Source organism: Alligator sinensis, unplaced genomic scaffold (genome assembly GCF_000455745.1).
Source record: "Alligator sinensis unplaced genomic scaffold, ASM45574v1 scaffold138_1, whole genome shotgun sequence".
NCBI lineage: Eukaryota > Metazoa > Chordata > Crocodylia > Alligatoridae > Alligator > Alligator sinensis.
The window spans coordinates 560341-576608 of record NW_005841862.1 but is presented as its reverse complement, the minus strand read 5'-3'; the positions used below and the strand labels follow the sequence as shown (position 1 = coordinate 576608).

General features: G+C 44.7%; 1 protein-coding gene and 3 non-coding genes across 4 annotated transcripts in view; all 4 read right to left on the bottom strand.

Moving 5' to 3' along the window:
• WDR43 (WD repeat domain 43) overlaps positions 1–16268 on the bottom strand; it is a 37890-nt gene that overhangs the window by 5590 nt on the left and 16032 nt on the right. Inside the window, exons 4-13 of the mRNA XM_006016581.1 lie at positions 11578–11698; positions 9257–9396; positions 8745–8847; positions 7026–7090; positions 6456–6627; positions 6134–6220; positions 3624–3755; positions 2922–3059; positions 2198–2284; positions 799–830 (exon numbers count right to left, since the gene is read on the bottom strand). Of these exons, the coding sequence (XP_006016643.1) occupies positions 799–830; positions 2198–2284; positions 2922–3059; positions 3624–3755; positions 6134–6220; positions 6456–6627; positions 7026–7090; positions 8745–8847; positions 9257–9396; positions 11578–11698 (1077 nt within the window). The remainder of the gene's footprint in view (positions 1–798; positions 831–2197; positions 2285–2921; positions 3060–3623; positions 3756–6133; positions 6221–6455; positions 6628–7025; positions 7091–8744; positions 8848–9256; positions 9397–11577; positions 11699–16268) is intronic.
• On the bottom strand, positions 5142–5220 carry LOC112552063. The gene has a single exon (XR_003096400.1). It is a non-coding gene; the product is annotated as a small nucleolar RNA SNORD53/SNORD92 (small nucleolar RNA).
• LOC112552065 lies at positions 11356–11439 on the bottom strand. The gene has a single exon (XR_003096402.1). It is a non-coding gene; the product is annotated as a small nucleolar RNA SNORD53/SNORD92 (small nucleolar RNA).
• On the bottom strand, positions 13786–13861 carry LOC112552058. The gene has a single exon (XR_003096398.1). It is a non-coding gene; the product is annotated as a small nucleolar RNA SNORD53/SNORD92 (small nucleolar RNA).

Genomic DNA, 16268 nt, shown 5'->3' with positions numbered 1-16268 from the left:
GGGGGGGGCCTTTTCCCCCCCCCCCCCCCCCTCCAGCAGCAGCTCCTCCTCTCTCCTGCCGCTCTGTGCTATGCTTCTCTCAGCAGGCACACGAGAATCTGGCTCCAGATCCTGGAACCAGAAGGAAGCCGCAGAGCAGCACCCAGCCAGGCTGTGGGCACCAGCAGGAGCATAGCACAGGCTGCCCCTGGTGCTAGTAAGTGCAGCTCAGCCCCAGGTGAAGCGTTGTGGGGGCAGTGCAGACTGCACAGCCCAGAGAAACACTGCTGCATGTGCCCCCCACCCCTGTCACTACTGTGAATTATGAAACTATGCAAGAATATCTGATGAGTATCTGACACACTTTAAGGAAGTATTTAGGAGTTTGTTTGTTTTTTTCTTAATTGGATGCAGACATTATTTGCCTGAGCTTCTCCCCATCCCGTTAGAAGAACATTTTCTGGTTTGTGCCCTTAACTACGCAGCTTAATTTGAAGACTGAAACCTGTCGGCATTCACTGTTGGCCACAAGATGAAAGCATCAAGATAGGTCCAGCAGGTGAGACGATAAGGGGATGCTTCATATTAGCATGCTTGCTCTCACCCTCTCCTATCTGAACTTGAGCCATTCCTCAAGCTGACTACCGAGTCCTGATAGAAACGTCTCCAAACAGCTGAAACCTTGGTTGGTCATGTCAGCGTTTTCCTTTCTAGATGTTAGTCTTGGAATCACTGCAGCAAAGCCCACTGAAACATGCGAAAAGGCCTAACTCTCTTAAGAATAGTATTTTAAACTAGTTTGCGGGTCATTTTTCGTACCTGTATGGGTGGCCTTGCAATCTCTTTGTAAGCTAAAGAAAAGAACAAGAGGTCAATTAGAAAAAGTGGCATATATGGCAGTTTTCATCCTGACATTAGAGTGATGTGACAGTCCAACAACTCGGGCAGTATTCAGTCTGCCAGAATTAGCCATCACAAAAGCTGATATATGCTCTAAAGGTTCCTCTAGCTGCTGCACCGACTGGTTGGGGAAGCTGAGCTTTCTTACAGTAACACGACTGAAGCTCTTACCATATGCAGTCATAAAACATGTATGAAAGCCAAGTTACAGCTGGCAGGACAAAGCAAAGAAACCCTATGAAATGTGTAGTTGTACTGCCTTCAATCAAAACTACTACAACAATTGCCACATAGCTGGCAAGCTGGAATGTTAAAGACGCTTATTGCTAAATGAAAAGAGTCTAGAGCAGACTGAAGAGTCCCAGGCTCTGAAGAAAACACACTTGCCAGGTGAAGATCTTTCCCTCTCCTTGGTCAGTCAGTTAAAGACACATGCACACCTGAAAGTGTGACCCCTTCAAGAAACAGGTTTGACTAGAAATGCTGCACTTCAAATACATTACTTCTAGGGAGTTCACACTATAGGCTTAGGTTAAAAGGTTAAAAAGGAGATTCTTAAGGAAGAGTTTTCCATGGGGTGAAGCAACCCATCTCCAAATGCCAAAATTTGATATTTCAAACCTTTTTAACTGCTTAATAATGTACAGCAACAGTCACCCGAGCACCTCTGATCTCACCCACTTATCCCAAAGTTTATCCAACAACACAAAGAAGATGAGCCTGGCTTTGGTAATATCTAGGGACCTACCAAACTCACGGTGGAAGCAGAGTGAGCAGTGTTTCCTTTAATCTTGCACGTTCCTCCAGGCACAACTTGCCCCTTTCCCCGCCCCCGCTGCTGATTAGCAGAGGACCTCTTGATGAGCAGGGAAGCTAAAACCACGGTTTTAAACATGGTGTCATTTTTGCCGCCCTGCCAGCAGCAAACAGGGCCATCAAGGGTCCCTTAGCCAAACAGTGGCAGGAGGCAAAAATGGTGCCTTAACTGTGGTTTTAAGTTTCACCTCCCCACTGATCCGGAGCAAGCTGCCAGTGAGGCCCCTCTACCAATCAGCAGGGGAGGGGGACGCACAGGGGAACCTACAAGATTAAAGAAGCTACAGTGCACCCCACTTCCACCATGTTTTCAGTAGGTCCCTAGTAACATCATACTTTCCATGCATCTAGCTGCAGCCAAATAGGATACGCACTACCTCACAACTGCATAACCACAGACCCATTTTATGGAGTAAAAACAGAAGATGCATCTTAGGACTTCCCTAATAAGAGCAGAAGACAAATGTATTTTGTCCCATAGCATAAGTACAGCATCTCCTACCTCATGCAGCAGTGGAATGACAGCATGTACAGGTATCCTGGCTACTGTATTCTTTACTAAAGCTTCCTTTCTTGTTTGTAGCACTTTCTGTTAAAAAAAATGGGGGGGATACCATCAGAAACATTCACCATCAAGAACCACCTCACATTTACAAAACATGGATACAGACTATGTCCAAGTCTCTGCCCCTCACACTGCCAACTCTGTACACTCAGACGGAAGGCATATGCAGCAAGGGAGAGGAGCAAAGAAAAGCCTCATAATAGGGCTCTTTCTAAGGAAACAAACACGTTAATATGGTACGCAAAAGAGCAAGTCTGTATGTGACAAGTTGTTTTCCAGTAAGCTTACTGGTCACGGGAAGGAGGGGAAAAGTACTTGAATGGGGAGTTAACAGAAAATATCCTTTCCCTAACAGCATAAGCAGCTTCCAGTACATAAAGGGCTGCTGGCTGCTGACCCTGCACTGAGATCTCAAAACATTTAACCTCTCTTCCTGAAAGCTATTTTTCTACACCCAGAGTAAGGGTGGGGTTATTAAATGAACAAATGTGTTGCATCTTATTACTTATCTCACCAAAGCACTTCAGAAGAGCTCTAGCCCTAAGTGGACTAGAAGTAAGTGACAGATTCAACATAAGATATATGGCTTTCAACACATACAAGTCACCCCCAAGTCTAAGTGGGGTTACTTGAGCAACGTGCATTGTTTTTAAACACTTACATTTAAGATGTCAGGATCATTGCTTTCCAAACCCTGAACCAAAAGCACTGCAAAGCTGTCGGTTTGTGGAAGGCCACCTTGTGTTTTTACTTTCATTGCATCAATATCCATTGCACCCAGGCGGTCTTCAATGCTAGCCTGTGGAACAGAAAAACAAAAAGTAGTATTATTTAAACCAACCTCCTACCTCATACGTAGGACCAAGATTGGTGGTCACTAATTGGGTTTTTTCAGCAGCATTTTATAAAGCCATCAGTTGAAGCATAGCACTGACCCTTCTGCAGCAGTATCTGCTGACAAGCACTGTCCTGTTATTTTGTTTAAGCAGGACAAGTTCTCGATGTCTCACAGCACAGCTGTTCAACAGAGAAATTAGAAGCAGGTACAGGTGGGGAAAGAACAAGGAAATGAAGTTTGTACTGAGAAATAATGTTCCAAATAAAGCTGTACACCTTACTAAGGAAAGAGAATGCAAAAATACAACAAAGTTCTCCAACAATGCAACAAACTTATAAGGCAGGGCACATGGAATTTGGATGACAGGCTGCTTGTAGTCAAGAGGAAGTCAGTACACATCAAGTCCTTCCATGTAATCATCAAAACCCTGTTTCTGCCCAGCACACTGAGCATGATTCCGTGTGCCAACAACAGACTGATTTAAGAGTCTGGTTTCACTATTAACATGTGACAAGAACACTTTACCTCTTTGCCTCCTGGTTTCCTTTTGTTTTTTGCCTTCTTCATCCCAGAGGACTGGGGTTTGATGGCTGCACTGTGTCCTGGGACTCCGGGCACTAGAACTTTGGCTTCTGAGTTCACAACAGGTGTTTTTACCTAGTAATGAGAGAGGGATCCACACATGTATGAACAAGAAGCACCTTTGTGTTTTCCATAGTTAAAAAAGAGTGGTTATTCTTTGAGACCCAAACAGAGGGTAAAAGCCATCTCTTCCCATATAGTACACTTTTGTCATGTGTGTCTAGTATTATAATGGGAAGACCTTCAATTAACTTTAACATTGATCCCATTGGACCAATATTCAGTTAATATTGGGAAAAAGGTTGAAGAATATTCATCACGGGAGACTCATCTTCTACAAATCTTTTACGTTTAGAGGAACAGTCTGCAATTTTCCACTGAAGGAAGTGTTTCCTAATTATTCCCAACAGAAATGCCTGAGTCTGTGCTGGCAATAGACACTACACACTTGCTTTATGTAGCACCTTTAAGCAACACACGGGAATCATTTGACCTGCCATCAAAAGGCAGCAACTGTATAAACACTAGAGGACAATTAGAGGAGAACTCATCATCACAATAAAACTGAAGGGAGGGTTTAAGCAATGTGAAATGGTTACTTAGATTAGAATCAGGCCAGGACAGCCACAGTTAGCAGCCCTAAATCACACAAAGAAACAACGCTGTGGGATCTTTAAAGAACATGAAGATCAGCAAGTAGGGGTGCACTGATAAAGATTTTTTTGGCTAATACAGATGGCCAATTATTGACTAGCCATATCGGCAGATACCAATCCAATAACCAATATGAGGCCCATCAGCTTGGAGAGCAGCGTCCAGCCGATATGTCTGTGTGAGGGAAGAAGCGCTGGGGGCAAGATCAAAGCCCAAGCGGTGAGAGGGAGTGGGGCTGGGGTAGGCACTGCCCAGCCAGGGTGGAACAGGGTGTGGGACGGAGCCGCAGGTGGCTTAGCCAGCTCCCACCACAGCACGCACCCCAAGGGGAGGCATGGGGGGGCATGTGCCCCCCAAATTTGTACCCGGAGCAAGGGTGGGCTGCCCGCTGCGGGCTTGGACCCAGGGGCTGCACCGGCCTCTCCCTGGTGGCGGGGCTGGGCTGGGGCTGTGCTCTGGAGGGCAGCGGTGGTTATGGCAAATTTTGGGGTGGCTGTAGCCCACCCCCTAGCCACCCCTCAGCGCTGCCACTGCCTGCCTCAAACACAGCCCCGGCCCAACCGCCCCTCCCATCAGGAAGAGGCCAGCACAGCCCCTGGCCCTGAGCCTGCCCTTGCCCCATGCATAAATCTGGGGAGCACATAACGCCCCTGGGGATGTGTGCAGCAGCAGAGAGCTGCCCACTCATCCGACCCCGTGCCCCAGCTGGGCAGCACCTGCCCCTGCCCCAATCCCTCCCTCACCATGGGTTGCTCTAACTGCGCCCCCTACAGAACTAATCCAAGTGCTTTAAACTCCTCAGTAGGCACGCTCAGACAGCCAAGAGAAGAATGTCTTCACTGGAATTCAGCAATAAGCGAAACCAACATGGAAGTCATCACAGCATGCCCAATATTTTCTACAGCTTCACTTGACTGCATCTTTAACCTCACTGCTTTTCTGACTGCACAAGAATACAACCACCTGTCTGGCTGACAGTCATACACAGTGACCCCAAACCCACTGCATGTTGTATGATTAAGTGTCACAAAATGTAGCAAGTAAATCAGTGGAGTTACTTCTCAATACATTTAGTCTCAAAAAGTTGACTGTACATTTACTCTTGTTGGAGAAAAGGAAGGGTACCCCTCCTCAAATGACTTTCCATTTCTTCATCTAAAACTCCAAAGAATTTCCAATGGGACCAGGGAGCATGAATGTAGAAAGGCAATCTGTAGAGCTGCCAGATGTATTGATACTTCCACTATGGTCTCCCCATACCAACTTGGAAACATGATACGAGGTCAATTAACCTCACTGGACTTTACTTTCAGCCTTCAACATCAAGTACTCAGGTACTTCTTCCCTGGTAAATGGGACTATATGGAAGCCAGGTGGTGCTACTTCCCAGGCTAAGGACCAGTTTTACAAAGATACTAAAATAAGGTCACTCAAACTTTGTCTAATCAGGAACTATGCTGACATCTCACTGGGAAGTAAGTTGGTAAAACTGGGAATGCCTTCATGCTTAACAGAAATGAAAACCACAAAGATCACACAATGCAAGTTGCCATCTCTATTCAAGCAGCTTTGGGATCAAGATACAGCATTGCACACTAAAACCTTTAACAGCCATCAGACGAACTTGTGTCACATTTGCATGAATATGCAAGCAAGCACTATCTGTAGAAATCCAGTAACTTTTAAACTAAAAAGAGAGACCATGTAAGACCTAGCTCTTTACTAAAAGAAGTGGCAAAGTTTGTGGCTTGTTATGTACAATCAGAAAGAGAAACAGGGCATTTCAAAGCAAGACTCACCTTTGTCACAGCCATTTCCATTTTAAGCGCCAACGTCTTCTGAATGTCCCTTACCAAACATACATGGAATTCAGTGGTGCTCAAGGACTAATGGAGGAAGAAACAAACAATCAAATTTAAACACATTATCATGACGCATTTCTCAATAGAAAACATAAAAATCTCCTTTCAGACAGATCTACCAAATCACACCTTAGAAAGGAGACATTTTCCTTTATCACAGGGCTCCAATTTAAAAAATCCCCCCCTATTCAGAGAGCAGTTTGACACTTGTGCTAGGGGCTTACAAAACATGGTTTCAAATTCAGTAGGTTTTACATACCACTCTTTCAATAATAGGCTGTAAGGTGTTTCCATAAACAATCATCAATGACTGCTTGTCTGAGCAAAACGCAGCTGCTAGGATAGGGACTGGTTTTGGTGTAGAGTCACTGTCATTTCCAGGTGTGGCTATCTGGATAGTGCAGTTTGATGTTAAGGGCTTTTTGCAGTACCTATGAAAATAGGAATTAATTGACATAGATTTAACTGAAACACATTTACATTGTGCATTTCTAAAGCATCTTTTATGACAAGATCGCTAATAAACTCAACCTCAACTGTTCATTCATTTTACAGAGAGGGTAAGGCAGGCACAGAGGAGTTAAACTTATCTAAGATGACAAACAGCAGAGCTAAGTATGGAAACTAGAAATCTCAGTTTAGTAGCCCTCTGTTCCACCTACTAGATAACCATCTCCCACACCCCAACAACCTGACATGCCAGAGAAACTCAGAACTCATCTTATGAACAGGTGTGAAAAGTTTAAGAAATGCAACACAATATTTAGAAAAGATTGAAAACATCTTTGACATGTCCCCAGGAGTCTGTCAAATGTAAATACCAACTCACCCATTTAAAATGTGTTCAAATAAATGCAGCTGTCCATCTCTGCATACAACTGCTAACTTCACTGGCTGAAAGGAAGTCGCAACATGTTATTTTATATCATCACCTTCAATCATCACTTACCCTACCACAGAAAAACTGAAATCAAATCACAAATGCGCACCTGTAAAAGATTTAAGCAAAATCTTCAAGGATTGGGAAAGCTCACAGCTGCCAAGATAATGTTTTGGGAATAGTTAGGGCAACTCAAGAATCAGAATATGGCTATTCAATATATTGTAGCTCTACTTCAGTACTACTGATATGGCTCAGTCCTACCACAAAGCCTTAGATGAGGCAGAAGCACAAGTTTGGACAAGTAGTATTTAATAGGAGGAGGATTTCCAGCACCACTATATGCAGACAGCTAAAGGATGCTGATTCTAAGGCTGCACATGCAAACAAGGCAGTAGCCCAACCAAAACACTTCCCCCAGTTTAGCCAATTACAGCTATGTATATAATACAGAATACTCTCCCTGACCTCTCTGGCAATGGGTGGGTCTACCTAGAGAAAATGAAAAACCTGGCTTGAAGTATCATGATTCAAGGGCTCTGAAAGCTGTACAGAGACACCGGTACTTAAAACAGAGACTGAAACAGGTTTATGGAACTAGTTTCAATTCCTGTACTTACCCAAATCCAAAATGACTTTAAATTTAAGATAATCCCTAATAATTCAATTCTATATGCAGAAAATTTATAAATCTGTTCTGCCCCCTCCTCCCTGAAGCCTCTGCTCCCCCACCCACTTCCCACAGCCTCTGGCCCCAACCCCTGCTAACTGTCAGGCATGGCTCCAGCTCCACTCTCTCCTGGGCACAGAGCATATGAAAACTCCAACCCTGTCCAGCCATGCAGCAGTGTTCCAGGGCTGGAGCTACACCGCTGTCGATTGCCTGGGCAGAGGGGATGCAGCCTGTGTGTAATGCCTGGAAGGAAATAAGAATGAGCCAGAGCCTATGCTTGACAGTAGGCAATGGGGTGGTAGGGGCTGCAAAAAGGTAGATGGCTGCAGCTGCTCTGACCTTGACCTAGGCTCAGGGCCAGAGATAGAACCACAGCAGCCCCGCCCCATATGTACTCGAACCCAAGACAAGCCACTGCCCCACCAGGTTGAATTGGGGGAGAGGGGTACTCATCTTGGATTTGAATAAATGAAGTATGTGCATAGTCAATAATAAGATTTATCTGCCCTTTATGCCATCAAGCTTCCTCTTGATTACCATAACGAAAGAAATACAATTTATGGACTGTATTAAAACACAAATTCATTCACTTAAAAAACCCAAAAAATAGGAACCCTCTAGTTCTATCAGTTCAGGAAATTGTGGCAATGCTCACACTTGTTTGGAAAAAACCAAACTTTCTGTGCTACTAGATGTAATAAGCAGTAGTTTGATAATTAACTGGCTCTAACTTGTGAGAATGTTGTAAATAAACCTATGGGAGAAAGGTCTGAATGTAAGTGCGCACACAGCTTGAAAAATCAGTTTTCCCACATTACTACCATTCACTGCTCTTATCTAACACCAGTATAAATCAGACCGTTAACAGCAAAACACCCATCCTTCCTTACCAAAAGCAAAATAGCCATAAGCCAGGCTGCTTGCTTCCAACATGAACAGAAATCAGCAACGAAATAAAACCAAATTGTGCAACAAGTGCAAACTACTTCTCTTACCTCTTCTTTGCTTTCTGACACTGTCAGGTCAATGAAAATTGGTTCGTCTGTAACTGTGAAAGACATTACAGCATTCTTTTCTTTCCTATCTGACCTGATCTGCCTGAGGGAAAAAAAGTATATTATTTAACACCAGAAAAAAAATTTAAAAAAAACATACACCATAAAGACATTCATTATTCTGCCCTCTGCATCAGCACCAAAAGGCAACACAAAATTACAAAACCAGTGAACCATCTAGAAACCTAGATAAACACTTTAAAAAACTACAAACAAAAAGTGTGATCATATAACAAGATCACAGCATCCCTTAGTGACCTGAATAGAGAGTACTGGTATCACGCTCAGATACAGACAAGGAAATTCATGCCCTCATTCTACTGTCAGCAAGGCAAAATTGTCATCATTGCATTAATACAGAGTAACGCTGCTGTTAATTACTAAAAAACAGAATCTGATTTATTCTTTTCAAACAAGTCTATATTCCACAGAAACAAGCAAGATTTACTTACCATACACTTAGTAACCGGTCATGCACTGCTCCAGACAAGAAATACAGCCCAGTAATTCCATCAAAGGGTTGATTTTCATTTGGAGGTCGTACTGTTGTGAACATTAGTGATGAAACTGCTGTTGCATGGCCTGTGAAATGCTAGTGGAAACAAAATCTCATTTGAGAAGGGATGATGTAGTCATCAAGAACAACATTTTGAAAAATGTATCCCTGTGCTGAGAATTATTAGTCAGTCTTTACTAGAGTAAAGACACTTCTGTAGTATTAGTAAAGCAGAACTATCCAATTACTGTGAGCTTCTAAATTTCAAGGAAAGGTTTCTTGAACCGTGTGGACATAGGACAAACAAACAGGTGGAAGTGGGAAAGCATTAGAAAGAAATGTGCCATCCTCCAACAACCTTGCATATTTCCAGCACTCTCCATAAGATGGTACTGCACAAGTACTGCTGGTACTGCCCAAGAGTATTTCCTCATCTATTAAATCTTTTTGCTGGGGTCTACAAGAAAAATGAAGACATGTTTTCATCTGCAATCTCTAGTCCAGCGCACAGATGAGCCAATACACTCAGGATTTAAGTGAAGATCTCCTGTTTAACCCTTAAGGCACACAAGTACCATATTTACTCAAATAAAAGACTACACTGATGAGATGACCTCCCAATAATTAGATTCTATATAAGGAAAATTTATAAATGTTATCATTTTCCAGGTATAGAGTCTAATTATCGGGGGTTTGTGTTGAATTTGGTGATCTCTCACTGCTGTAGCAGGGAAAATAAATCTGAGGGGGATCAGGTAGTCCTTTGCCTTCTGCTTCCCCCCAACTTTTTCCCTTGGCAGCCCCTTCCCACTCTCTCCTTATGGTCAGACCCTGCTCTCCCTGAGCGCATGGAAATGAGAAGCCAAGTTGAAAACAATAACCTTAAAATTAAACATGGCTGTAACAATTTGAGTATTACCCACGCACTTAGTTATTCCAGAATGCTACCTCTTTTTTTTTTTTTTAAACTGATGCAAATTTTAGCACAAGTATACCATAAAAACACTTGTAAGCATCACTTTGGCAACTACTTATATGTAGTACAAGCTATATTAGTCCAATGCCAAAGGTTCATAATTTATCATATAGTTCATTGGCCTGGGCCCCACCAGAGTGAAGAGCATTTCAAGCCGTAGTGACCCCACAGTTCAGCAGTGCTCAGTATGTGTCTGTACTCCAAATACACTCCCCCCTCCCCCACAACCAAGGGCCCATGTGCTAATTAGCCCCCACTCATGACTGGAACCAGGTATTCTTGTCACAAATCCTGGGATGCTGCAAAAATGTATATGCAGATGAGGCGCAGGGCAACCTGCTCCAACTTCACCTCATGGAGGGCAGGGCCACACTGATCATGTACGCCAGGCTGAGAGAGGGTCTGCGTATGCAATGTTGCGGCACACCATGACTTGTAAAAGTGTCAGCAGTGAGGGGGACTGCGCTTTATGGGTACTATCATATATCTTATTCAAGTGGGCTACACTAATCTAGTCCTGTGGTACGTTCCCATCAGCATGTTTACCCAATGTAAGCCATGTGTTTTATAGTCATGCTGAGTGTTGGCTGCATTTAATCAACTTCATAGCTGGTTTCCATTGCTGAACACCTGCTGCTTTTGGCAGTTTAACAATAGACAATGTATTTAGTGAGATTTTGTTGTATGCAATTACAGGATGAGGGACTCGGGAGGGAAACCTTGTCTTGTATTTCAGTAAATATGGTAGTTACATTCTACTTGTTCAGACCAAGTTTGGTCTATCCCCGTGTTTCCAGAACATTAGGATTTTTGCTACCAGACCTCCTCCTAACTGCTTTGATGGCAAGTTAGTAACTGACCATTTAGAGATAAGGCTACCTGAGGAAATTATGAAGTCTTATTACACCTGGTCCCTGAATCCCACTGTCATACAATCCATTATCACTTCTGAAAGCAGTTGGTTTGGTCTATCTTTTTGTTTTTGCATCCAGAATAAGGAACACATGCAAAAAAAGATCCAGGGAAAACAAACGCCACGTGAACTTATACTGAAAGTTTGTACAGGGGCTACTGGCAGCAAGCTCAGACACAGCCAAGGAATTTAGCGTCCTCATTCAACTGTCAGCAGATCGAAACCACAGTTGAAGGTATCATCACAGCAGCAGCTTCCAGCAACCCCTGGCCTGACAACTGTTTGTCTTGTGCCACAACTTGGACACGCTTTGTTATGAAATAGTAGATAGGCAATGCCTGTTTAACCCCGAAAAAAAATACTGTTTAGCATGTAACAAGACACTCACTCTGTAGACTTCTTTGGTCTCCAGGTCCCACAGTTTGATAGTTCGACCAGCTGAAAGTAACATCTTCCCATCTGGACTGATGCACAGTGAACTGACGCTGCTATTGTCGCCTTTCCATTTGCTAGATTGAGGGCGGAGAGGATGTGCAAGAAGAGAGGGGGCGAGGGAAGAAGAAAGAATATGTTGCTTGTCAACACAACTTCCAACTTCTATCAGTAATGGTGAAGCAACCAAGAAAAAAAAATGCATCACTTTTAAAAAACTGCAGATGTCACAACTATATTTCAAAAATCAGAAAACGTGTGCTAACTTAACCAACAATTCTACATGAGATTCAGTACTGATGAAGGGGCTGCCAACTCAGAACCTAACAGCCTGTACACAGATCAGGAGAAACATTTACTGCATCAATGCACGATTCCACCTCCCTCCACCCCTCAAAAAGTATACTTCAATTAGTTCTCAAAGGGCCACTTCATGAGTGCTATTCAGTTCTCATTGCTAACCAATCGTTGGTCCCTTTCTGTTGAGGCTGCCAAGAAGTATTTCAGTAGTGAACATTAATGAATTAAGGACTTTGATGTTCTTGGATAAAAGTGCAATATGCTGCTGTAAACACCTGCACCTTCCAAGAACAATTCAGTGGCAGGATAATCACACTGGCCTTTAAATTCTAAGAAAAGCAGCAATCTACACCCAATTCAAGAGGTGCTCCATATGAACATCACACATTTTGATTCCTTGCTACTGTATTCAGAATGAGTTTTTTGGAACATCTCATTTACCAAGCTCATTTGTTGCATATTATCCTCAACTGAATTCTGAGAAGAGGACCTAAACAGAACAGGTTTGGTTGCATAGAAAAGAATTTCAAGAAAGGCTTACTCCAAGCAACATAAGACATAGCTTAAATCCCTCAGTTACAATGTAGAAAACCCTAACAATTTGTTCTTAAAGATATTTTTAAATAAAACAATACAGAAAACAATGGTGGTACTGTGATACTGATAACCAGTATCCAGGATGCAGTCAAGGAAACATTTACAGCTGGAGACAAACAGCAGCAAAGTTTTGAACTCCAGTTTGCATTCAGAATGGGAGGGAACCAGCTAACCTCCATCCCAAAATTCAAGGGTGATACCATATGACTGCAGAGTAGTAAGGGTATTTAAATTTAAGAGGATGGGGGAAGGGAGGAAAAGTTATTTAGGCAATTAAAAATCAGTTAGCTTGAGCTCAATAACGTACTTTAAAACAAATATCAACGGAAAGAATAAATGAAAAAAGGTAAAAGGAAAATGTTAAGAGGTGCACCAATAAAGATTTATTGGCCAATACCAATAGCCAATTATTAACCAGCCATATCAGCAGATACCAATCCAATAACTGATTTACAGGAATACAGCCTGGCAGCTCCGTAAGTCTGTGGGGGAGAAGGGGTGTGGAGGAGAGGGGGTATGGGGAGGGCAAATTGAGGCCCCCATGGTGAGGGAGTGGGGCAGGGGCAGGCACTGTCGAACAAGGGCAGCGAACATGAACCCGGGGCCAGGAGCGGAACAGAGCCACAGGAGGCACATCCAGGGCACATGAGGCGGAAGGGAGGGAGGCTTGCTGCCGCTGCACACATGCCCAGGGGAGGCATGGAGGGCATGTGCCCCCTTCGATTCATGCAAGGGGTGGGTGCAGGCTGCCCACTGTGGGCTCAGGGCCAGGGGCTGCACTCAAAGCGGGCAAGGCAGTCTCAGCTGCACGGGGCAGGCAGCAGTGCCAGGGGGAGGCTTGAGGGGCTGTGGCCACCCCAAAATTGCCCATAGCCACCGCTCCCAGCCCCAGGGTTGCATTCACTGCCCTGGCTTGGCAGTGCCAGCCCCTGCCCCACTCCCTCCCTCACCGTGGGGGCCTCCATCTGCCACCCCCTCCTTCCCACCCCCTGACTTACTGGCAGAAGGCTGCTTTTCAAGGTGCTGAGCTGCATTCCTGGCTGCACGCATGCTGCAGCTGTGCTAATACACGCAACATTTATCAGTGACGTTATCAACCAAAAAAGCCAACTGCAAATAATGTTAATTTTCCTGTTATCGGTGCTGATCTAATATGTGACTGATATATCGGTGCACCTCTAGGAAAAATAACAATAAATGCCAATCTTGGCACACACTCTCCCTTGCTATAGCTCTGTTTGACTGCACTTCAAAACAGAGCCAGCTGATGCTGGCAGCCAAAAGGAAACCATCCTCACTGCACATCAGTAGTGAGCAAAACTAAGTGTATATCATCATAGCAAGGCATTCTGACGAATGGACATTAGAGTGTTTCTTTGCTATCCCCTGAAAGGAGAACGCTTTTCAAAGCATTTAAGTGACCTAGGCACCAAAGCGCCACTGAAAGGGGCCTGAGGGTCTTAGATCCTTCCCAAAAATGTTACACTTCTCCTAAGCTTACTGAAGTGCATCTGCAGACATGAGCAGAAAAGTCAGACTATGTGTGTGTACTTGCCCTATTAAGTTCCTTAAATAAATAACGATAGTAGTTCAAGTTTGAAAGTCACAGCCACACGAGATGCAACAGATAGACATAAACCAATAGTGGTAGGGACTCCATGCCCCTCCATACCAAACAGGAGAGGTAGAAAAGTCAATTGGGAATGATAAACTCAAGCCCAGAACAATGGCAAGCACAGAAGAGCACACCAGTTCCAGCTGTGGCCATGGCTCCTCCATGCATCCCAAAGTCATTTTGCACCACACACTGGGCTGGCCAGGGACATGCCCAGCACATGGTGCAGCATGGACTGTGCAGCTGCCATGGCTCCTTCACTCACCTGGAAACATGTTGTACTTCAGGATGCTACTTGCATTTCTGCCATGTCCCAGAGCTTGGCAGGCCATGCGCTAGGGAGCAGGTGCAACAGCAGGGACTGGAACAGGGGCTCCAGAATGTCTCCAACTGGAGAGGGATGGGCAGAGCAGTCAGGTAATGAACTGTGCAGGGCTGTGCTTGCTAGACTGCAGTGAATGGGAGACGCTCTGCAGGTAGGATTGAGGTTTGCAGTGCAGAGGGGTACCTGCCTTTAATCAGTGTATGAACAAGGGCTGCCTGCCCCCAAACTCCTAGGGTTTGTAGGGAGCAGGGGTTTCTCTAGAGGGTCACTCCCACTGCTGAGAAATTGCATGGAGCTAGAGCAAGTTCAGTAGTTCTTACACATGTGCTTTGTGAAGGAGTATCTTAGTGTCACATTGCAGTTGAAGATTAATCTCATATAAATTATATATTCCAGCCATCCTCACAACTGAGCTGTGTTAATTCAGTCCTCCATTACTGAAAAGTTGCCAACCCCTGCTCTAGAGAATGGACACAGGTGTTGAACAAAAAGCAAACAAGGGAAAGTTGTTTTCCCTGGTAGGTGCTGTCAGCATGTCACATTTATGATTGGTTTTACTGTGTTATTTCTGGTCACTGCAAGCTAACAGATTCACCGCGGAAGTGGCCCAAGCAGGAAAGTTATTGGAAAAGGAAATTCAGTCGGACAAAGCATGAAGCGCTACCACATAGGCCAGCTCTCCACCTACTCCCTACTTTGCAAAACTGGCACTGTATCAAAACAACACTAGTGAAGGAAAAGGATAATGGTGGCCAAGACAACACAGGAGGTACAAGAAGACAAAGAAAGGTGTCCTCAGCCCAGAGATGGATAGACAGTATGTCAAGCCCATTAACAGGTCTATTCTATGGGAACAAGCAAGGTGCTGTCATCCCTGTCCAAGTTCTGCAATGCACATTCTGAGCCACTCCTGCAGTCGCTACAGACTCAGATATCACATCTATATCCACCATCCACATCCATTAAAATATTTCACTGGAACAGGGCAACTCATGACTGAGAGCAGAAGTGGGCTCTGCACAGAGCTGATGTTACTGGTATAGTGGCTGGCACCCGGATTGGCTCTGACTATATACAGAAGGTCCTCCTGTCCTACATGCAGCCTTTGGAAGGATCCCAGCATCAACTGCACTCAGAATCCTCATGGACTAAAAAACAATATTGGACTCACTCTACAAAAAGGCAATTTAATACACAGCAGAAATGCAATAAAAGAATCCCACCAACATATTCAATAGAAAGGAGAAAGCAATAATGGCTAGAGGTGCACTGATACATTAGTCCCATATTATATCAGCACGAATATAAGGAAAATTGACATTATCTGCAATCAGCTTTTTTTTGGCTGATGTGGCTGATAATGTTGCTGATAAATGCCCCATTCATGTTTGCAGCCGCAGCACAGCACACAGGCAATCTGGAGCGCAGCCTGACTGTGGAGAGCAGTGTCCAGCTGGTAAGTCTGTTGTGGGAGAAGGGGCAGAGGGAGGGAAGGGGGGGAGCTCGGAGTAAGACCCCCAAGGTAAGGGAGGGAGTGGGGCTGGGCAGGCGCTGCCCAAGGAGGGGCGGGGCAGGCCATGGGATGGGACAAAGGTGCAAGCAGCCGCCTGGGAGATGCAGAGGAGAGATGTTCCCACCACTACGTGCACCCCAGGAGGGCATGGAGAGCATGCACACAGATTTGTGCGTGGGGTGAGGGTGGGCTGCTGCTGCGAGCTGGGGCCAGGATCTGTGCCAAGCGCTTCCCAGCGAAGGGGCGGGGCCATGCTCAGGTTAGGAGGCAGCGGCGCTGGGAACAGGGCTGGGGGGG